The sequence below is a fragment of the Dromaius novaehollandiae genome, chromosome 2 (assembly GCF_036370855.1).
Source record: "Dromaius novaehollandiae isolate bDroNov1 chromosome 2, bDroNov1.hap1, whole genome shotgun sequence".
In the NCBI taxonomy this organism is placed as follows: domain Eukaryota; kingdom Metazoa; phylum Chordata; class Aves; order Casuariiformes; family Dromaiidae; genus Dromaius; species Dromaius novaehollandiae.
The window spans coordinates 19947906-19971322 of record NC_088099.1 but is presented as its reverse complement, the minus strand read 5'-3'; the positions used below and the strand labels follow the sequence as shown (position 1 = coordinate 19971322).

General features: G+C 44.3%; 1 protein-coding gene across 18 annotated transcripts in view; it reads left to right on the top strand.

The window, feature by feature from the left end:
* The window catches only part of KIAA1217 (KIAA1217 ortholog), a 354487-nt gene extending 334520 nt beyond the window's left edge, over nucleotides 1–19967 (top strand). For 11 of the 18 annotated variants that reach the window (XM_026105796.2, XM_064505922.1, XM_064505924.1 and 8 more), the window contains 9 exons: nucleotides 935–1424; nucleotides 2137–2317; nucleotides 7721–7875; nucleotides 8492–8638; nucleotides 11712–11831; nucleotides 15218–15295; nucleotides 15410–17098; nucleotides 17545–17667; nucleotides 18355–19967. In XM_026105796.2, the coding sequence (XP_025961581.2) occupies nucleotides 935–1424; nucleotides 2137–2317; nucleotides 7721–7875; nucleotides 8492–8638; nucleotides 11712–11831; nucleotides 15218–15295; nucleotides 15410–17098; nucleotides 17545–17667; nucleotides 18355–18849 (3478 nt within the window). In that variant the 3' untranslated portion in view covers nucleotides 18850–19967. Of the gene's footprint in view, nucleotides 1–934; nucleotides 1425–2136; nucleotides 2318–7720; nucleotides 7876–8491; nucleotides 8639–11711; nucleotides 11832–15217; nucleotides 15296–15409; nucleotides 17099–17544; nucleotides 17884–18354 lie in introns of those variants that run through there. The other 7 variants (XM_064505923.1, XM_026105797.2, XR_003260038.2 and 4 more) reach the window with 6 other exon arrangements.
* Nucleotides 19968–23417: the final 3450 nt, after the last annotated feature.

Here is a 23417-nt window from a genome sequence, read left to right as displayed (position 1 = left end):
GTTGCTGCCATTATTCTGAGCAATCTAGGGCTGTCATTCTTCCCCTGTCTCCTGGAGGGATGTAAATGGTTTTGCCAGCATTGGCAAAGGGATAAAATGCTTTATGTAACAGATCTTCCGAGAGCTGCCCATCTACGTACTTTCATATTAGTTTTCTTTGCTTAAAAATGACTACAGTTACTTCCTGCCTCATCCCATTTGGGAATTAACAATAAGTTGTGCATGTCAAAGTTTTACTGAAAGTAATGCATTGTCATGTCAAAAGTATGTCAAAAGTATTTTTTGAAGCCACATTACATATTAAACCTCGTAAAGTGTGTTTGAATAACAGAGAAACTGATGACATTTGATGTATAGATAGGTGTTGAAGTTCAGCCGTTTCACAACTAGTTGCCAGAAATGGTTGAATTGCTTTTCATCTGCAGCTCATTCTGCCCCGAATTCTTGACAGACAAGACCTTCATGAAGCATCATTTGAATGCTTTGTTTTGGCAACTTTCTAAACTGCTACCTCAGATTCTGTATGACTGTCAATTTTCAGGCTGATAATCTAGGAATCCCTTGTTTATCTAGGTTCTGTGTGGGGAAAAAAAAAATTAATTGATTTCTATTCTGCCTCTAAAATCAATCCACCCTAACTTATCGATTGGTCAAAAAGTGCCAGTAGATCTCTGAAGCTTTGTAAACATTTTAAAAGGCAAAAAAATCCTAATTAGAGTGTCCTCTTTAAAAACCTGAATCCCTGACTCTGAGAGGAAGCTATAAAATCACGCCGCTGAGTGCATCCGGAAGAAAAACACCATTTTGACATTTCTGATGTTGGTGTTTTTCCCTTGCAAAAGCTTAAGGAGGACCCCTTGTTGTTAAGTATTGCTTGTGACCGACCTGTATGCTAACAATGTGCCATGCTGTTGTGTTCAATTTGGCTGGGCAGACACGTTACAGACGGACTGCTGAGGGGTGTGGATCCCTCCCAAGCTGTGCAATACTCCACTATGGAAAACACCAGCACAGCTGAAGCTCTGAAAAACCAGGAGGAGCTCAAGCATGCCCAGGGACACACACAGCAAAACCTCAGAGCAGTTTCAGCAGAGTCCCAAGTGTCATCGGTCAAGTCGGAAGTTGTCCCCTTCTCAAGCATGACAGTCCATCATGTGCAGAGCTCTCCTGTCGTCATCCATCAGTCCCAGCACTCATCAGCCCTGCTCAACCACGGCCAGGGTTCTCCTTCCACGGCCAGCCACAGTGAAGGCCTGCCAGCGAACAGCCACCCCACAGCCACCTCCCTGGAGCCAGCAACAGGAACCCAGACCACACAAGCCACTCCGGCACCGCACGTCTCTGTCAATGGTGCCACCATGCAAAGCCTTTTCATCGAGGAAATTCACAGTGCGAGTACCAGAAACCGAGCTGTATCGATTGAGGTATGGTGTGTTCTCCTCAGCCAGTTGTCTTCCCTTTGGGTCTAAGCTCCCAGTCTCGCTCGTGAGAATGAAGGTGGGATTTCCAAAAGTGTTGTTTATATGCTTAACCCCTAACTTCACAAAGCGCTTCTGAAAGTACCCTCAGGTTTTAGATGTGACAGTATAATAACATGTCACCAAAATGGGTCACTGTGTGTTTTTTCATAACCTGTATAAAAGAAATAATTTTGGGGTTTTTTTAATTAGTCTGTTTTTAAACAGTAACATATTATTCTTTGGTAGGCCTTGCATAGGTGGATTTCAGTCATTCATTAATTCTCCATGTCCCTCATTTTGTAGAGGTAAAAATGAGTGAGAAGTTTCGGTGAACTCACGCAGAGATATCCAGCAAACCCACAGCTGAACTCTCATGTCCTATTACAGACATGCACTTTAATCATCAGTGCACTATAGTAAATCAGTGACCCTGATTTAAATTTTGTCTTTGTGCCTTTAGCAAGCAGCGGGCACTGTCGGTTTGTTTTACGATTGTGCTCTATGGAGGCCAGAACAAGTATACAATTACTGTGTTAATATATTTCCTTTAATTGCTGACTACAGCTGAAAGATTCTCGCCATGTTGACCCATAACGTTTATACATGGATTTTTAAAAGTAAGTGATCACAACAGAAATCAGAAAGATAAACAGATGCTTTACTGTTTTTTGTCTAGAAAGCAGAAAAGAAATGGGAAGAGAAAAGACAGAACCTTGATCACTATAATGGAAAGGAATTTGAGAAGCTCTTGGAAGAGGCCCAGGCTAATATAATGAAGTCAATTCCTAACCTGGAGATGCCTCCCCAGCCAGTCACCATGACGAAAGGAGATACAGTGGAAAAGTTGGAAGTCTCAGGTAAGGTCTGCTGTAGTAAATGGTGCTAAGTAAGTAGTTGCCTGTCTGCAAAAGAGAGGTTATTTTTTCTGCTTAATAAAATGGTTTCAGTTTACAGGTTTTTATGTTCTTGATCCTACCTCAGAACATCTCTGAGAAAGAACACAGGTCCTGCTTACAGATACAGGATTGCATCTCAAAAGCACTGATTTTGCAGGCAGTGCTGTGTTTAACCAGCTGAACACAAATCCTGGGTGCTGGAACTGAGAGAGTGAGTTTGTTCTCTGGAGATAAACACAGCTCGAGGAGGAGAGCAAGAATACACCTTGCTATTGACAGAGATGGGAGTATCTATATATTATGCTGTATCTTTAACTAATGTACTATGTCCAGTTTTGCACTTAAAGGTTTAGCATTACAGAGAGCTCTGAAAAGAACCACAAAGAGTTTGAGCACAAGATGAATGATCTTACCATCAGACACTTAAACTCTTTTTATAGACGTATGTATTATCAAAGGAAGACCAAGGCATTCCTGAGGTTTCTGAGGGTAGGAGGCCTTTCAGCTTCACAAAACAAGTCCCAACGAGTTCCAGCAGTTGGAAGCTGAAGCTAGAAAAAGACAGATTAAAATTTAGATGTCAAATTTTAACATTCAGGGTAACTAACCACTGAAACAACTCTAATTATGAACATATTAGATTCTCTGCCACTTCAAACCTTTAAGCAATATTATGTTGCTTTCCAAAAGGCTGCTCAGACACAAGCTCTGGGCATGATGCAAGAGTTGCTTGGAGAAATCCTTGAACTCACATTAAGTGAGACTATTTAATCTTTCTGGTCCTTGCTAATTTCATAATCTGTAAACTACAGATACAGCCACTGCTTTGGATGAGACCCTCAATGGTCCACAAAAGATCTGTGATTCTGTATAACCACAGTTTTCTTGGGGAGTGGGTAGATACGTAGGAAGGATGTTTTCAATAAGGATTCTGGCTGCCTGCCATTTGCTATAGGTGTACTGAGTTTCAAGTTGAACATGGTCAGAATGTGACCCAGTAGCGAAAAAAGGCAAACACTGTAATGGGATGATTGAACAGGAATATCTACAGGACACATGAAGTAATCTGTTCTGCTCAGCACTGATGAGCTCTTACATAGAAATCCCAAAACTCAATGTTTTGTACTTTAAGAAAAACTGAACAGACTGGATGGAGTCAAGAGGACAGCAGTGATAATAACCAGAGCTCTAGAAAACATGATCTCTGGAGAAGGAAGGAAGGAAGGAAGGGTTTTGTTTGCCATGAGGAAGAGAAGGCTGAGGAAGGACAAGGCAAACAGTTTTTAAGTACATAAATATCTGCTTAAAAAGGAAAGACCAGCCTGCTTTATGTGCTCAGTGGATAAGGACAAGAAGTTGTTTTAAATTGCAACTAGGAAGATTCAGGTTAGGTATTAGGGGAAATTTCCTTATAGTAAGGAAAGTGAAATATTGAAGAAGGCTGCCTGAGGAGGAGGCAAGATCCCCATCATTGGAGAAAATGGCTTACACACCAACACTGATCAAGAACAGTCTAGGTAGAACCGAGAGTGCTTCATGGCAGCAGGATGATGGGGTTTCTTTCCAGCCCTGTTTTTTCACAATTTAACATTCAAATCCATGTCTGAACTTCTTCAAAGTTAAAGGGGAAAGGAAGCTGTCTCATCCAAACCTTGGATTTACCTCATTAGCTAGACATGAGACACTTGCAAAATTCTTACACAGATATTTAAGACTATAAAAACATGAGAAATGTCCTATTTGGTCAGAGCAATGGTCCACCCAGCTTAGCAGCCTGTCTCTGACAGAGGCAACAGGAGATACTGTTTCAGGGAGCAGAGAAACCTGGCCACTTTCTGCAGTCTGTTAGTACTCTCCCAGCACCCCCAACTGTTGGATATGTGATGTTAGAGGGACTGTCCCAGCTTGCACCTTTTCGTATCTATTATGGCCCTGTTGTCCATGAATTTCTCTAGTCCTGTTTTGAACCTGCTAATACCATTTGCTTGTCCAGCCTCCCATGGCAGCCAGCTCCAGAAGCTCACTCCCCACCACATGAAGGAGCACTTTGCTTCATTTGTTTTAAACCCAACTCCTGCCAGTCCCACTGAGTGCCCCCCCGTTCTTATGCCTTCTGTACCTCTACCGTGTCCTTCTGTAGCTGTGGAAACCACAGCTGCACACCCCACTCAAGATGTGGGACACCAGCATTTTATTTAACTGCAAAATGATGCCCTGTGGCTTGTTTACACAAACTTGTATAGCATCTGGGAGGGGTATTTTTATATCCAGCATTTTGTCCTGGGCGCATCTTTAGCACTGACAAGTTATTGCTGCTTGCATGTTTACTGACATACATTAATATAAATTTTGGTGAACCTTGCAAAATAATTTTAGAATTCTGGAACTGTTCAGTGAGGTTGCTGGCTATTAACAAAATTAACTTGGACAATGTGTGGCATGAATAGAAAATGTCAGTGAGAATAAATACCATATGGGTGCAGTGAGCTGTGACAACATCTTAGTGCAGAACACAATAATAGAGAAGAAGTTTTGTAACTCACATAGTTAACTAATCCATTTCCAGAATACAATTTTGCACAGTGTGCAGCCAGCAGATTTAGGGAGAAATTTGATGAGATTGAGACATTTGCCTTCTGTTCTGCATAATGAATCCTGTAAGAGTCACATAAATAAGTTGAGGGAATGGCAGAGCTTTTCCTTAATACCTGATTAAATATCTCACATGTCACCCAAATCTTCTGCAGCTCAGGAAGAAAATTTCAACACACTACAGTCTTTGTTGTAGACTAGAAAACTGAGCAACATATGGAAAGAGAGACCACCTACCTTAGTAGTATAATGCATAAGACATTTTGGCCATAAGTTTGTGGAGTCCTTTGCTGGCTTTGCTACAGAACCCAGATACATTACATTGCCAGAATATGTTGTCTTAGCTGGTCTCCATACAGAACCTGAATAAGAATCTCTCTTTATTTTTTTCTTTCTTTTTTTTTCCTGAGAAACACAAAACAGAATTAAATTACACACTTTATACAATTTTGCAGATGATTATGTAAATAATTCTTTCATGTCCTGACTCTAACTCATCTTTGTTTTCAAGATTGTTCAGTGAAAAATATGAGGAATGTCCTTGAAACATGTACTAGAAATTGGGCTCCTTCATCTCTCTTTGTCCCTTTGCATGTGATAATGTCCTGATGTTTTCAAGTGCTGAGCTACTAGCAGCTTCCACTAAAGACAGTTTGCTTATTTGAATACAAAGGCTGCCTCAAGGCAGCTGTTACTATTTACAGATTTTTTTTTTTTTAAGACAGTTTGGATCTTTTTGTGCAAGTATAAAGCTATATGGCTGGGGGAATAGATTCCAGGCTGGCTTTACCTGGTGGAGAACGCTTCAGTTCAGTGGAAGGGCTGGAGATTTTAGCATCCTCTATGGAAAACGCCCATCTTACTTACACAAGTGCTGAGCCCTTTGGCACTAGAGAAGGTTTTGTAAGATAGCATGTTTAATCATGACCAGGCTCAGATCCAGTGAATTGTACTTGTCTATTTGGTCCTCACTCTTTAAATGTGCTAGAAGAACTCAGCCAAGGAAGAAAATATTAGAGCAAAGTCTTTTCCTCAGAGGTTTTTCCTCCAAAGGTTCCTCCCCACCAATCCTTTTGGACTGGGGAAATAAAATTGTTTAATAGAAAAAATAGAAACCCAGCTCTCAAGTGTTATGTCTTGCTGACTTTTGTGGCATTTACTGTGAGCAAAGCCCGTTACAGCTTCTCCCCAAGGACCCCAGCTGGGGGATGAGTGTGAGATTTGTCTTCCATAGCCTGTGCACCTGCCATGCTCCCTGACGATTTCTATTGCCTATATTTCTCCTTTTTTATTTTCCATTTTGAAGACGGAGATGGATGGGTCTCTCACAAATATGAGAGATGATGTAGAAATCAATCTCTCTTTCTGCTGTCCATGTCATCTGTCCAGCCTTGTTCTTCGTGAGCGCGAGGAAAACTTTGGTGTTCTTGCAGTCAGACCTGCCACCAGTTTGATGGAAACGGGTTGAACAGACCTTTAAAGGAGCAGGGATTTGCAGAAGCCCCACATCATAGCCTGCTAAACGCTATCTTAGAGAATGAGTTTGATTTTCTCACAGCAGATTAGAGCAAATCTTATCTTGTCCTAGTAGAAGTACATCTGCTGTCACAAAAAAACTGAGTGGTGTGTATTGGCAAAAGACGTAGTCTAATGTAAAGTGTATGTGGAAATCCATTCTTGCTGCAATCCCGCAAGTGCTACGTAACCAGGGCAGGATGTAATACAACAGAGCATTTCTTTAAGCTTAAGCAGCTTTGAAGAACATTTGAGCTAACAAATAGATGAGGCTGGGTCAGACAAGGGCTGCGTCCAGCACAGAGGAGACTGTCACAGCCCCAGATGTGCACAGTTATGTAATAGCTTGCCCAGAGGGAATACTCCCTCTTAACCCTAAACAGCTGGGTAATCCCAAAAGCAGGAGTTTTTTTAATTTTGGGTTATATTAATTCCAGCTGTTTATGTAACACTGAATAGCTGCAGGAGGATCGTTCAATCACTCTTGAAAACAAACAGTGTAAAGGGAAGCGTGAAAATGGTGGCTGTTGCCATGCATGTTGCTTAGTCTGTGACCAGAAACACATAGGGAGGAGTCAGTGTTTCAGCCCTGAGCAGGATAATGCTGCTTCTAGAAAAAATACAGACCGGTGATGATGAGGAAGAGGAGATGGCAACTGCATGGGCAAGCAGTTGTGGGCAGAGGGGGAATATCGGTCTGAGCGGGGAAAATGCCCTGCAGAAAGCAAGGACTGACTCTGCTCTTCTACTGGATTTGACATTTGAATCATCCTGGGTTAGGAAACTGCATATAGTGCCATTATGTTATAATTCAAAGGCAAAATTGTGAATTCCTGGAGCAGTTGGTAGTAAGTAAAGCAAGAGTAAATGCTGGCTTTGAAGAGGAGCAAGTGCAATTGCCCCAGGCACTCCCTGCCCTGCCCAGTGGCAAGAGGACTTGGTGAACTGGGGAGGTTTGCTGCCAGAGCAGCGTTTCCATTTTCCCTTTCAGCCCTTGTCTGGATAGGTGGTTTTGCTGAACTACAAGGTTGCTCTTCAGATCTTCTCTTAGCCCCTTGCCAGCAGCACCTTCCAGACAGGGTAGAAGCGTTTGCTGGTTGCTTCAGAGTTGCTGAGCACAGTGAGAAGCCTCCAGGTTTGGCTCTCACTAGTATTCATATTGGTGGCCACATTTTCTTTCCAACTTGAGGCAGGGGTACAAACACTTCTTTCCCTCCTTTACCAGTGCTCACTTTATGTTGCCCTGTTCACTTGCAGAAGACATTCATGATGCAGAACAGGAGAACGACAAGGTGACCAAGTCCCCACCACCCCCACCTCCGCGACGCAGTTACCTGCCAGGGTCTGGACTAACCACAACGAGATCGGGAGATGTCATCTATGCAGTCAGGAAAGAAGCAGCTGCTGTCAAGGTTTGATGATTCAGACTCTAAGCAATCAGACTGCTGGTGAATTCCCAGTCTTGGGCTTGTCTGTAAATCACAAAATGAGCTGAGACAGAGCTATGTCCTGGAGAGCTACTGAAACCACTTACCAGGAAATGCTGCTCTTTGGGCAAAAGAGCCAGTCAGGTTTGATCAGTTGTGTTTACAGGAGTCTTAGCCTTGCCTCACTGATCTCCTAACAATGCAGAACGCAAGTCAAAAGCTGCTTTCATCCAGTGCAGTAAGAAGATTAAAAATAAAATGAGCACACGTCATACAGATGGGGAAGATCAGCTCAGAGTGGAGAGAATTACAGAAATATTGTAAATGAGTTTCTCTGGGCTTCCTTTCCCCATTTGTTCTGTTCCCTGCAAGAAGGGGAGGGAAGTCCAGGTTAGGAAGATCTTTAGTGTATGCATATGCCACCACATCAGCAACACTGGTTTCTTTTGAACTGATGAAATAGCAGTCTTCTAGATCAGAGCATTAGAAGGAGAGGGACCTTGCAACAGGGGAATTGCGATGGTGTTCAATTTACTGTGTTTGCTTTGCCTCAGGAGGGCTTGGCTATATTGACTGTCTGGCCTTTCTCATCCACTTCTAGGAATGCAGTGAAGACACTGGGCAAACAGTGCAGTCCAAAGCCCCTAAGGAGGATCAGGCTTTGTCTCAGAGCACAGGGCTTGCAGCAGCATCAGCTGCAAAAGATGAAGATGAAGAAGAAGGAGATAAAATAATGGCAGAACTACAGGTATGCCCTTCGGGTTGTGCATGGAGGTACCCGTGCCCAATATCTCTTCTAGCTCAGAACATGAAGGAAAGTAGGTCTGCCAGTCTTGCCTGCTCCCCCTTCATGACATTGGATGGTGCCACATTATGTAAAACTACCCAATTTTTTCAAGAGGCCTGAAGCTAAGAGAGTGCTCAAGGATGCTGGGGTTGCCATAGGCGAATCCTTCCAGGCACACATGCAGATGGGACTGCAGTGAAGTATGTATTCGGTGTGGTCGCTGTTGGCCTTGTGTTTCTCACTTAGTGCCAGGCCCGTGCAGTGCTGGGAGCATGTCACTGCTCTTAATGGTGGGAGCAGAGACTAGGGAGGCTGCTCCCAGTGGGCCGCACTCCCCTGCCCTGAGCCACAGCCCAGTTTTCATGTTTCCTGGAGTGCTTGAATATTGAAATGTTGCCCATCGTGTAACTGATGCATTGCTCTGTCAGCGGCGTGGAAGTCGTACTCTCGAGCCTAGCCTCTGCTCGGCAGCGCAGGCAGTGACGCTGCAGTAAAAGCCACATATTCCAACTGGTGAAGAGCTAAAGACGGACAAATACAGTTGCGCTGGTCAACGCAACAGTATGGAAAATAGATCTGTGAAGGGAGACAGCACTGGTCAAGTAACAGGTTAGGCTGCTTAAAGGAAATTGTATACCCATAAGCATTTCTGTAAGGCATTTGATCAAATATCATACCACGTTCTGGTTAAAATCGGCCACCACAGGGTATACAGAAATACCCAGGAGAGGACTGAGGGCTGTCTGGCTCTGAAAGTGTTGTCACTGATGCAGGTGTTTGCAGTCAGGTCCCAGAGGGATCAGCCACAGGTCTGTGCTGCTCTATGTTTTTATCAATGGCCTAGAAATAAATTTAAAATCCTTACTGCTTAAATCAGCTTAAATCTTAAAGCTAGTGAATGATGAGAACAGAGATGATAGCAATCAGTTAATAGTCATAATACATTTGACTTCACTGAAATGTTAAGTCCCCCTGAAAAGCAACAAATATAGGCCAGACCACAACAGCACATCTGCGAAAGGGGCAGGAGTTGCAGTAACAAGCTAACTAGCGCTCCAAGGGCAGTGCAGTTGCCGCAAAGTCAGTGTCTCCTTTAGGTATAGATGTGAGAACTGGGGGTGATTTATGGGATCGGTGTGATCAGCCCGGGTCTGCTGCATCCATGTCTGGGTGTCCGTGCATGACATGTTTACAAAGGTCGTGAACAGCATGAAGGTCCAGAAGTGACTTGACCACACTGCAAAGGTAATCATGGCATTACACTGTGCAGCTAACCAAAGCTTCATGGAAGTGCTAAATGCCTTTTTAATCTAGCAGACAAAGGCATCATGAAAATCAGCTGCTGAAGCTCGAGCAGGGCAAACCGTATTTAGAGACTGGTACAGATAGTTCGGAGCAAAGGTGATGATAAACAAACAAATTACTGAGGGAAATAGTGGATTCTTCATCACTTAAAACCTGGAGGACTTTGAGGATGTCTTTGTGGATGGCATGCTTATCTCAGAAACACATTGCTGGCCTCGCACAGGGGTAGAAGTCTGGAGAAAGTATTGTATTGTAGGAGGACAGGGACTGCTTGTTCTCACAGTCCCTTGTGGTCTCATGCGCTCTGGCCTATAAACATACATACAAACAGGACATGGTGGAAAACTAGCAGAAAATCTACACCCTGATTTTTGCACTGGATTTTTTTTTAATATTAATCTTTCTCTAATTTTTAATAAACATGCAACAGATACAAGGAGTGCAATATTTAAAGAAGGGCCTGACTTTAATCTGTAGTTAGGGCTAATAATTTCATGAGACTTGCCAGCAATTAAATAATTTTCCTAATACTTGCTACACCAATATCATCATCTTGTGTGCAGTGGTATGTCTGGCTCTTGTACGCACGGCTCCCTCACCACTTGGCTGGCAGAGCTCCCTGCCTGTTTATCTCGCTGGTGACAGAGCGTGCCAGTATCGGCCAGCAGAAGTCCCAGTGACGCACACTTGGAGCAATGCGCAGTCATGGCAATGCTGGCTCTGCTCCCCGGGACCTGGGAACCCGACAGAAAGAAACCCAAGGAAAACGGAGGAAGGCAAGCATGATAAAAGGCTGCAAAGCCCCTGCCATGCCCTGAGGTTCAGTAGTCCCTAGCCCACATGCTGGGCTGTTTCTGCAGCAGGAGGAATGTCACCATCTAGAGCATGAGTGAGGGCTGCAGTAAAGACAGGTGTCTCCAAGTCAAAAGCTTCAATAACAGAATTTGTGTGGGGAGAAGTGGAGTTATGTAGTTCTTGCATGATGTGTCATGAGACAGGATGAATTTGGGAGCTGAATGGACAGCAAGGGTGGGAAGAGGTATTATACACCCTCTTTTCTCATTTATTGAATGCCTAAGACCTGCTGCTCCCACCTCCTCCTTCTCACCTTCCTGCAGGCAATGTATAGACCATTTTGCAGATGAGAACAGTCAGGAAAGAAAGATGTAGTTCAGCTGTGCTGGTCCCATCCAGGGGAACAGCAAACCACTGCTAATACTCACTGGGAGTAGAGCTGAGAAAGTGTAAAGGAAACACAGTAAAAACATTTGGGGGCAGTAAGTGGACTAAAGAGCTTTGAGATTTGTTTATTTTAAAATATGGAATCTTAAGCTTAGTCATTAACTGATGTGTGATCAGGCCAAATTATGTGTAATGGGGATTTTCAGGGAATCACTTGGCTACTGGGTCTGTTGTGAGCTCAAAGTTTGCCAGAGCTGCCGTGGGCTCCCTAGTTAAGTTTCCTCATCTATGAAAATGGAAATCAAGCTTGTCTCCCTGAAGGGGACATGAGATCAGAGTCATGAGCTGGAGTCATGGCAAATTGGAGGTACCCCCTATTTCTCTTAGTTGATAGTTTAAAAAAACTCCATTATTTAGTGAGGTTGTAAATAACATGGTTGAGCTGTAAAAGTTAAAAACAAAAGCTGTGCTTGTAGTTGGTTATCTCCAGAGGTTTCTGTATAAAAGCTACCTGGCCTCCTGATAACTTGCAGTATTTATTTCCTAGGCTTTCCAGAAGTGCTCTTTTATGGATGTAAACTCAAACAGTCATGCTGAACAGTCCAGAAATGATACACAGGTTAAAGACATAAGGCCTGGGACTTTAATACATCACAAGGAAAAGAAGGTAACAAGTGGTGCTTGCAAATGTGCCACCCAGTCTGGCATAACCTTCTTTCCTTGTTTCAAAACTAATCTTACATCTCCTGTCCTGTTCTCTCTATCCGCAACCCCCCCTTCCACTGCTGCCCAGTGGTTTTCTTTCTTTTAACCCAGTATGGGTCAGAAATGCGCGGATGAAGTGTTATATCAGTGTACATGATGCGTCTAATCATCCATAATACTTACAGAAGGATTGCACAAAGTTTTAAGATTATGTGAAATCAAAGTTACAGAAGGATCCATCAGTTTCCTTCTCAGAGATGCTGTCACCTCGCAAGCGACCCTCTCAGTGCTGTTGTGGCAGTGGAGGACTGGGGAAGCATCTCTCCTCAGCCTTGTTCTTTCCATGAGGCAAATTAGTGATTCCTCTCAGTCTTTGGAGAGACTGAGAGTCTTTGGAGTCCTCTCTGAAGTGGCACTAAAGAGAATTTTTGCTTCATTTTGCTTCATTTGTTTGTTCCAGTAACAGTTACTAGATATTCAGAAATCACATTCAGTTTACTGGAAGATAAAGTCAAGGTGGATGGTCCAAAATGGCCCTCCTTCTGCAAGCTGGGCCAAAGATTCACAATTCTTCAGTCATGGGATTTATGAAATGTCTCTCTCTCATGTCAGGGGCTGTAGCCAGGTCGGGGCAGGATTTCACAACTCTGTCTAGACTGGAGTTGTCCTTTGAGTTCATTGGTCTTGGTGGCAGTGAGTGTGCAGGATGAACAATAGGCAAGTATTTCTGCCTTTGCAGACCTCCTTTTTTCATGTGAGAGTCTAAGAGGAGTGAATTGAACCATTGCTGGTTTTAGGGGGGGGGTGGTCATGGAGGCAGGACAGCTTGTCTGCCAGCCAAATGCCAGTTTGCAATGAAATGGGGGTATGGGCGGGGGGAGAAAACACAGCTCTTTGGCACAGCATTTCAACTTTGTGGGTCATTTGTTCTTTTCATGTTTGCAAACTGGAGATACAGCATTAGCGGTAGCTCCCCAGGCACTTTATAGGAGAAGTTGCACTTTAGCCTCATGAAACAGAAACTGAGGCAGAGAGAGAGGAAAAATGACCTTCCCTAGGTACCCAGGGCACAGAAGAACCCAGGTGCTGTAACCGTGGTGAGCTAGGTCTGCATAGGACAATAGTTGTTGTAAAACATACTGTGACACCTAAATGGTGATGCCTGATATTATTAATGTCCAAGTCCTTCCACAAAGCTGCTTTGGTCAGGGCAGCCCATTGTATACAAGGGCTTGGAGCTGCCCAGACAGCAGGTCTGGTCCAAAGCTGAGAACACCCAACTGGGTGAAGATGAAAGTTGTGGATTACTAAATGAAAAGAAGAGAGAAATTGTTTCGTTGTAGGGTGGATGACAGTGTTTTGGAGCAAAGAATAGCGTGACCATGTCTGTATTCATCCTCACTGCTACTAGCATCAGATTTCAAAGACAATATTGTCACACCAAAACCTGGGTCACCCCTTGAGATACGACGTGCTATAGCACAAATGTTTCTTTAAAAGGTGCTGCCTAGTAATTGTCACAAACTGCTATTTATTGGAATAACACAGACTTCAGGAAATTGAGGTTGATGAGCTCTGTTTTGTCATCTGACATGACATTGTGGGTTATTGGCTTTAGACAATGAGCATTATGGTGATGATAAACATATAGAGGAAATGAGGATTACTATTTTTTTAATAGAAAGGTAGCATTCCTAAAATGAGGTATATTGTACAATGAAACCTTAAGATGTTGCACTGATGCTTGGAACAGGAAGTATAACTTGCTAAAAAAAATATAGAGACATGGAAATTGAGTTACAGAGTCAAGATATGCAGGGCAACAAGTGCCATTAAATGGACTGACCAAACTGTGGGAGTGCTGGCATGGGGTGGGAAGGGAAGGCATTTACTGCTTAGCCAGTCTGGGCCTGACGTGAGCAGGAGCCCCAGCGTTTTGTTCTGCTGCCAGCTGTCAGCATGAAGTGCAGCTGGTGTGGGCCTGCACACTGACGCCTCTCTGGCTGTGCTTGGCTTGCGTGATAGTTTCTAGATATTTAGAAATATGAGGCCTTCAAGGTATCCTTGGAGCAGCTGCATAGCCTTGTTGCTGCTAATAAGGCTCATCTTCAGTAGAGGTGATCTGTAAACCTGCTCTACTGCTTTCTTCCTCCTTTTCTTAGTGTGTGAACATCTGTATAGAATACTTGCATAGTGGGTCAGAGAATATCACAAGAGATGTAGAAACTTTACAGAAGGAGCCCCTGTGTGCATTGGGAGTACATGAGCTAGCCAGGCTGTGCATTACTGTACTGTCATTCGTCCATCTCAACTGCGAGGGACTGACTCTCCCTCCTGACACGCGGCATGTCCTGTGGCTAATGTAAATATAATCATCTGTCCCACTGATGTGTTTGGAGTCAGGCCCTGTTCTCAAGCAGTGGGTGCAGTAAGGCCTTCGGCTCCCTCCCGCCAGCCAGCCATGTGCCAGGCTCAGTTCCTTCCTGGCAAACCACCCATTGACGGTAGAGCTGTCCCCTGCCTTGGTCATAGGCACCGTGTCTCTTCAGGCCCTACTGTCACGCCAGTGACTGGCGAGAGCAGTAGATGCTTATCCCAAGCAGTTACTAGCACTTAACAAAACAAATGAAACAAAAAAAGCTCTTCCTTTTCAGCCTGTTACTATGAAATAGCATCTCCAGGAGCTCTCATTTAAAAATAAGGAAAAAAGCTCCCTTAAATTTATGTTTCTGGGAATATACTACTTTTGAGCTAGGGGATGAACTCTCTGCATGCTGTTCAGAGTTGCTTCTATAAATGAATGTGTCTCATTGTTTCATTCAGCACTTTCGAAAGTGCTGGGTGCCTCTGTTAATTTTGGAGGTAGGAGTACTTTAAGTTGCAGTAAGGATTTAGAAATGCTCAGACTGTGACTGTAACTGTGATAAATCATTACTGCTCGGTGTAAGGAACATTAGAAATGGCAAAAAAATTTAAGCTGAAAAGCAGCTTTTTCCAGTACAGAACTTACTTTTAAGGCTAGCCAGAGTCTATCATTCAGCGCTCCAGTGAACCAGGAAGCTGTAGCGACCTTCTGTCAGCCCTTACAAATAAGAGGCCCTTTGATGTGTCCCAGGAGAATTTAATCAGATACTCTGATTCTTTTCAACTCCAATCATATATAACTAAGGATTAAAAAGAAAAACAAACTGAAAAGTAAGCTGGTCAGGATAGCATTGTGTTGGAAATAAGGTAACTAGTGTGCTTTTGCATATTCTGGAGGCCTTGTTAAAACAGGAGTCCTAGGTTACAACCCATGCTGGCCACATGCATAGCACAGAGCAGTAACGTCATACGCTGTTCTGCCAGAGTTCGGAATTTTGCCCTGAAGAAATACAGGAATCAGATGACAACTTCAGACATGCCTCTGCAGCTGTAAACAGAGTGGTGAGTTCACGAGGTCTGCGCTTCCCCTGAGAATATGATGATTAATTTTGGGGAAAAAAAGTCCTGTAAAAGTTACAGCCCTGAATAACTAAGTAATCCAACTTTCCCCCTTAGGTGTATGGGGCTACAACAGGACCTCCCACAGATAGTGACCATCCTAAAGAGAAGAGGGAAGGGAAAACTGAAGAAGAATTGGGTTCTGATTCATCCAGCACAGCTGACAGTAAAATTGGCTTTTCAATGAATGACAGTCCTACATTTAGGAAGGGCTTGTTTGTAGACAGTAGAGACTATTCTAACAAAAACCTCCAGAATGTGAGCACAAACCTGTCTGGTGTCAGTTTGCCAGAGGATGACGGAAGAAGAGGGGCTCAAGATATTTTAGGATCCCATTTTCCAACTGTTGAAACTGGAAAACAAAAACTAAACTATGGACTCCCACAAGATGCTCTCCAGGGCCTGTCTACAGGCAAGCCCCCGCAGAGCATGGGCAAGCCTGTCCCCATCAGCAGTGTTGCCCCTCTCACGAGGCAAATGCAGGAGGCCTCGGCACCTCCTGGTTCCTCACAGGAGCAAGAGTCATCTGCAGTCAACTACAGCCAGGTCATGCTAAGACCTAAAGTGTCTAGAAGTAATAGTGTGACCTACACGGAAGAGACAGACTCTCCAGCCAGCTCTCCAAGTGAAGACAACCCACCCACAGAAAATATTGCCTTCATGATTACCAAAACAGCTGTCCAGGTCCTCTCAAGTGGGGAAGTTCATGATATAGTCAGCCGGAAAGGAGGAGATGTGCAAACAGTGAACATCGATGCAAGAAAGGACACAACCTTGGAGAAAGGTCTCCCAGAAAACACAGACAGTGAAGAACCAGTAGTGTGTCTGGACAAAAAACCAGTCATCATCATTTTTGATGAACCAATGGATATTAGGTCAGCATATAAACGGCTTTCTACTATATTTGAGGAATGTGATGAGGAGTTAGAGAAAATGATGACAGAGGAAAAGATAGAAGAGGAGGAAGAAAATGAAGAAAATGAAGCACATGAAATTCCTATGATCCAGAAGGAAGAGCCACCAGTAGTTAATGACCGAAAAGCAAGTACAGCTTATTCAGCAACTCATGGGCTCAATGAACAGTATATATTTAACCTTCAGTCATCTTCTGACTCTGCAGAAACCAGAACTCCTGAGGAGCAGGAGAACATCAAGACCAGTTTTAACAAATATAGTCAAATTTACGGGCTGAACACAGAAACAAACTTGGACTCTGCTGATCAATTTGGAAGCAGGCAGGATTCTAAGAAAAAATTTAAGTTTAAGTTCCCTAAAAAGCAGTTGGCTGCTCTGACTCAGGCAATTCGTACAGGCACCAAGACTGGGAAGAAGACCTTGCAGGTTGTGGTCTATGAAGAGGAAGAGGAAGATGGGACCCTTAAGCAGCACAAGGAAGCGAAAAGATTTGAAATCACAAGGTCTCAACCTGAGGACACTGACAAAAGTCCCCCCGGCAAGCAAGAGTCCCCTCCCAGACCTGCAGTGTCTCTTTCTAGGACTGACGAAATTCGACAGAATACCTACCGGACGCTAGACAGCCTTGAGCAGACTATAAAGCAGCTGGAGAACACCATCAGTGAAATGAGCCCAAAATCTATCCCCGAAAGCCCACACAGCCCTGAGGGAAGCACTGTCCTGTTCTCTGCCCAGATAGTCCCAGAGACCCCAGCTCGAGAGCTTGTAGTGCTGGATGAGAGCCATGCTGGCGTAGAGCCCTCTCCGCCAATCCCAGCCACTTCACGTAAGGTACCTTAGTCTGAGAAATCAAAACTCCAGCTGCTTTCTAAAAATCTGCAATAATCACCATAAACAAGAGGGTCTTGTGATTTGTTTGCTTCCTTTCAGGTGGCTTGTCTGGTCTCCCCACGAGGTGTCTAACAGCTAATAGAGCGTTGTTTTTACCTTTGCTGCTGATTGGTGACGGGCAAACGCAGGGGAGCTGGGTCAAATAATCTGCTGTGTGAAATGACAAGCGTCACTGACATGAAATCCAGTTTGATCAGTAGTTCAGCAGTTTTCTCCATTTGATTCTTGACATTAACACCTGTGGTGTGAACCTCCTGAACTTTTCCCTGCATGTAGTACTGTGGCTTTTTTTTTGCGCATGATGTGCAGTCTCCTCTTCAAAAACACTGGTATTGATCAGGCATTTTCCTTGTCTCCCTTCCCTGCCCCTCTGACCCTTTCCACAGGGCTCGAGTGCTGCCTCGCAAACAAGCAGGATGCCAGTGCCCATGGCTTCAAAAAGTAGACAAGGAAGCATGGAGAAAGCAGGCAAGCAGCACAAGCTACAGGATCCACGCCAGTACAGACAGGTAGTTTTACCCTAAACCCAGTGTTTGGATGGACATTTAGCATTGTTTGTTATTTAAAAATGCCAGTAACTGACTGAGATTATACCAAATAATGGATGTGTATCTTTCAAGTGAGGTCTAACTGGACATCCTGGATCTTGGGGGCATGAAAATATCTAATGATCTTTTCACCATACTTGTGCATGCACATTGCAATAAAACACCTGCTTCCCCCCCCTTTGGTATTCAGCAGTACTTCTGAGATGTCAACTACCTGTTTACTTCCCCTTTGGTAAACGTGGCGGTTCCCTAGGACAGCAGGGAATGCTTCTGCTCGGATGCCTTTAACGGAAGCCATGGATACTAACCTGGCACTGTAATAGATGGCATTAGGTGCACATTAACTCTCCAGCCGGACATGTTTGTTCTCACATTAATAACCCAGAAGCATGGCCGATGTAGTGAGTGGTCTATAAACCATTGATCGCGAGCTGTCACGAAAGCTTTGTTGTGCGCGCGCTCGCTCGCTCTCTGCGGTCTTTGTTGTGCACTTTGGGTTTTCTACCAGGTCCAGTCTGTGGCTGCAAGACTTAGCTCAGGCCTTCAACTGTTAATTCTTATTCTTGGTAGGGCTATTTTCCCAGGTCCTGTTGATTTATCATGTTACTGGCTTTCTGACAAACTGTCTCCTGCCATCTTTATTTGCAGGCTAATGGAAGTGCTAAGAAAGCTGGTGGGGACTATAAGGCTACTTCCCCTACCCTACCTGCTTCTAAGATCCCAGCCTTTTCTCCCACTTCTGGGAAAAGCAGCTCTGCACCCGCTTCTAGCGGTGACAGCTCTAGCCTTCTTACTCCACCTACTAAAACCTCCCTTCCTTCCTCTAACCTTCTCGGTCCTCAAACAGGTCGCATAACTTACTCCACCTCCCTGATCCCCTCTGTGGCTAATGGCTCCTCCAAGTTTCAGAGCCCCGCTTTCACAGGGAAAGGTCACCATCTCTCGTTCTCACTACAGACGCAAAACGGCCGGCCACCCCCCCCTTCCTCTTCTACCTCCCCCCCTTCCTCTACCTCTCCCACTGCACTGAGCCAAGGTATGAAGAGCATCAGGACAATCCACACACCTAGCTTCACCAGCTACAAGGCACACAACGGAAATGCCAGCAAGTCCACCCCATCCACGGCCAAGGAGCCATCCTAAAGGCTAAGCACAGCACGTGCCCGAGTTCACCAAGGCTTTTTTTCTGTTCGTTTGCAAACAACCTGCAGCCAATATTTTAACCAGGGAATGTAACCATTTTGCTGTATTGCTGGAGGCTTAATACTAATCATGTGCTAAATACTGGATTAATACAATAGATTAGAGAGAAGCTTTTTTGTAAAACTTTGTTGCTGTTGTAATGATAAAAGACCATTTTCTTCCTATAGGCAGCACCTCTTACAAAAAAGTGTGAAGGTGTGTGAGTGAACCTGAGTGCGTGTGCACAGAGGTGTACTGAGCATGGGAAAACGTATGGTTAAAAATTTAGTAAGTTGTTTTGTATAAAGCTATTTTTCATTATGGGGACTAGAAGTGAACAGAGATATACTAAAGTGTGATTATACACAACTGTAAAACTGAAACTAAAGTATTTTTCTTTTATTTTGGTGTTATTTAGCTTTGTTACAGATTTCTATTTTTGTCAACAAATGTCATGGTTCCTTTCGAGATCTTTTTGCCAAAACATTTTGATACTATTATAATGTACATTCGAAAGTAGTATGCTGGACAGTATACCTCTACACAAGAAACAGAACAAGACTGGTCTTAGTGTGTATGAGGCAACTCAACCTATTGCACTGCCATTCAGATTATATTTAAGAATTTGCCAAGCCAAGAAAAAAAATAAATTGTTTTACGCATGTAGGTAGTTGCTGATTACTTTTTTTTCTTAGCTAAATCCACCCTTTTCCTTCAGTTTTGTTTTACTGAGACCTGGTAACCCATTAATGTATTGCGTTGTGGATTTTGAAATGTACACTTCTGTACTGTTCTGTATACTGGCAAACTTTTGTACATATCTATAAATATATATAAATAAATAAATACTGTATGTGGCTGGGCACATAGAGTAGTTTTACCACACCAAAGTTAATTTTTATGCATGCTTTCAAAATATATATGGGGAAGGATTGAAAAAGATGGATATCAAATAGGAAAAAAGCAACAAGCTTGCATAGAGCTCATGGTTTTGTAAATAAATTTGTATAACACCATAATGTAATATACAGAACTATGATAAGCAAAGATCTTTACAAAAATAAAGGGCTGCATGCTTATATTTTTGTATTTTGTCACTAGTAACTTTTAGAAGGGTCTGAAGAAGCCTTTAAGTGGTTTGCCTTAAAGATGTAAACCATCAGGAGAAAAAAATGACTTTATTTTCCCTAGATTCAAGCTCTACATAAGTAGTAACTTCAAAATTGCATTCTACAAATTCTCCCAGAGTAAAGCTAATTGCTGGAACTCCAGGCTAAACAGCTGGCAAGGAGGGAGGAGGAAAAAAAAATACAACACGCCCTGCCCCCAGCCAACCTTTCAATTTGATTGAATGAGGTATCGCCTCTTCGCCCTTTAAATACGTTTTCTGTTTTATTCCACGTTGGAAAACTGAGTTTCTCAAAGCTGTGATTTCAAGGCTGATCCCTCAGACACTGCCTCCCTTTCTGTGGATATAGTTAAAGAATATAAAAATTAACTTCTACCACATGAACACACTAAAAAAAAAAGGTCTTGTTCCAGCAGCAGTTATGCTGAGGGTTGTAACACCTGCTGGTGCGGAGGTGAAGGTCACATGGGCACAGGGGGCACAAGCTTCCACACCACAGCACGAGGGCCAGTGCCAAGCCAGGGACACACCGGTAGCTCTGGTGCCAAGGTGGAACAGAGCAGAGGTGCTGCCCTGGCGCTCATGGTGAGCAGCGGGCTGGAGCCTGCCCTGTGCGGTGCTGCCAAGAGACCAGACTCTGCAGCCCGTTGTGTGAGCACCTCATTTAGGTGGGACACAGCGCTCTAAAACTTCTCTCACTGTTTTTTTTCCAAGCCAGGCTCTAAGTTTAAGAAAGGTTTCTACCTTGTTGAGGGTTGAGCAGGTTCCTCGCTTGCCCTGAAGGGAGCAAGCCTGATTGAGTAACTCTGTATCTGCTTACCGAGTAGGGCTACTCCACATTCACACGCATCAGATGGGAACATGAGGAGGCTGGGTGCCACCAGGCTTCTCCTCTAAGATACACAACCAAAATCTACATTCAAGCAAAATGATGCTTTTGTTCTTAAACTGTTATTCTGATGTCCCCCAGGCGTCCAATACTCATTTAAAAACGACTTGCTAATCTCTGCTCCTCAGTACCTCCGCAGGTGCAGTCCCCCATGAGCCACGTACAGCTAAGGAGGGTGCACCAGGTGTGCAGCATTGCTCCAGCCTCTTGCCACCCATGCACCCTCCTCCTCTCACCAGGTCTAGCCCTGCTCCAGCTGCTGCTTCTCAGGTCCTCTTTGGGCTGGGGGCTTTAGGGCAAAGGTGCTGCTGTTTGAATTTAGGCACTGACAATAGGCGTGTAAGTAACCAAGGGCCCCTACTCAACCCCTGGAGTGGGCAGTGGGCAGTAAAGCTGTTCCCTCCCTGTCCTGGCTGTACAGCAGCTGATGCAGGGCAGGAAGGGCTTTTGCAAACTGCAACTCAGCACCAGGGATGCTTCCGAAAACTGGGCAGATTATTCAGAAAAATGAACAAGCCTCTAAACAAACCCCTTGAGAAGGGAACAGCACAAGCTAGTGCTTAAAAAGCCAAGTATCGCACTGCAAACAGTCATGCAGAAACCAGCCCACCCTCCCCGCTGTCACGAGGGCGCCATGGCACACACCATGCCACATCAAACTTGCACCAACTTTTGGACAGTGCAAAGATGACAGGGGCTCTTCGGAAAAAGGTACCCCAGCAAGGTGCCATGGCTCCAGGGTACCAGACCTGCTAGCAGGTGCATTTCCAACACAAGTCTCTGACTGACCCTTGAGTTTCTTTGCTTTACACTGATCCTGAGGGTTCAGATGTGACAGGACCTCAGTGGTTTGGGGGGGGGGGGGGGAGGAGTGAGAGGGACAGACAGACAGACATGGGACAGGACAGACTATGAAGCTATTCACCATCTCCCTTAGCTGTGGGGAGGTGGGGCAGAAAAGCAAGGAGGGGGAAAGACGCATGGGACTCTGCCACTGTCTGCTGTGGCCATGCCAGCCCAGAGCTTCACAACAGCTGCTGCTGTCCCTGCCCACCGGCTGGCTGCACCCGCGAGACTGAAGCGGTAAGGCAGCCACGCGGCACCAAGCCTCATGTTGGACAGGCCATGCTGGAGGGCAGGCAGAACCAACGCGGAGGCAGGGCAGGAGAGAAAATAAGAGGGACGTGCAGGGCGCTTCTGTCTGGAGCTGCTCAGGGTCAAAACTCCACCCGACGGGCATCCCTGCTGAGAGGCAGCTCTTCCTGCAAGCTTGGAAACTTACAGGGAGGTAACAGATGATTAAGGCAGCAGATTTTTAAAATCTCATGTCTGAGAGTCACAGTTGCATGCACCACTTCAATGATGGTGGTTCTGTTTTAATTCATTCCCCCTTCCAGCCATATAACAAATTGCACTTCTTTCCACATGCTGGCACAATTAATTGCTTGATTAATATTTAAAGTGGGTCTGCGTAATAACCGGGGTTTAAAAACAGGAACTCAGCTTTTTATAGCTGATGAGGCCACATTTCAAAACTCTTCTTGAATGGACGAAGTAGTGAGAAGTCAGCTTATTACAGACAGGAAGAGATCCTCATGCAGGTGAGCAAAGGTTTTTCCTTCTGCTCTGTAGCAACGCAAAAAAGAAGCTGAGAAACTGTCTGGACTGCAGCAATGTCTTAATTCTTCATTATCAGTATTGTGAGCAATACTAATGGGGACCATAAGCCCTTCAGAGAGGCTCAAAAAGCTGGAAGGTGCTGCATGACTGCTACTAGATCCCTTAAAAGGAATTTCAAACTAAACCTCTGACCCACTGAAATAGAAAATGCTGCTTGGAATTGTTATAAAAATCCAAATGCTATTGCTACCAAGACAGTTCATCCTTTAATTATTTAATAAATCATCTTCCCATCAGATCTAAGCTTGGACCTGTTTTTACTGACTTGCAACTACAGAGCTCCAAGCAATCTTCAAACTAAAAGTACTTTCCTGCCAATCTGAATCCTGATGATGACTAGTAAAGAGACAATGAGCACAAACAGAAATACAAGAAATTCCATTCAGACATAAGAAAAAAACCTTTTTACTATGAGGATGGTTGAAAACTGCAACTGGTTACCCAGAGAGCTAGTGTCATCCTTGGAGATATTCAAACCTTGACTGGACATGGCCTTGGGCAACCTGGTCTGGCTGACCCTGCCTGAGCAGGGGTTTGGACCAATCTCTAGAGATGCCCTCCCACCCCAACTAGTCTGTGGTTCTATGCAACCATTCATACCACTTCTAAACACTGGCACCCACATTCCTCACCGCAGGGCAGGTTACCACATTCACTTCCCTTCATTTATAGATCAGACTGTTAGACAAAACAACCCCCCACACCTCAGGCATGTTGCCAGACCCCAGTGTAACTGTGTCCTACTTTCTTCAGGTGGATCTCTCTCATAACCTCCCCCCAGTACACCCTAGAGATCACTCCCTTCAATCCTAAGCATAGTTCCACCCCCCC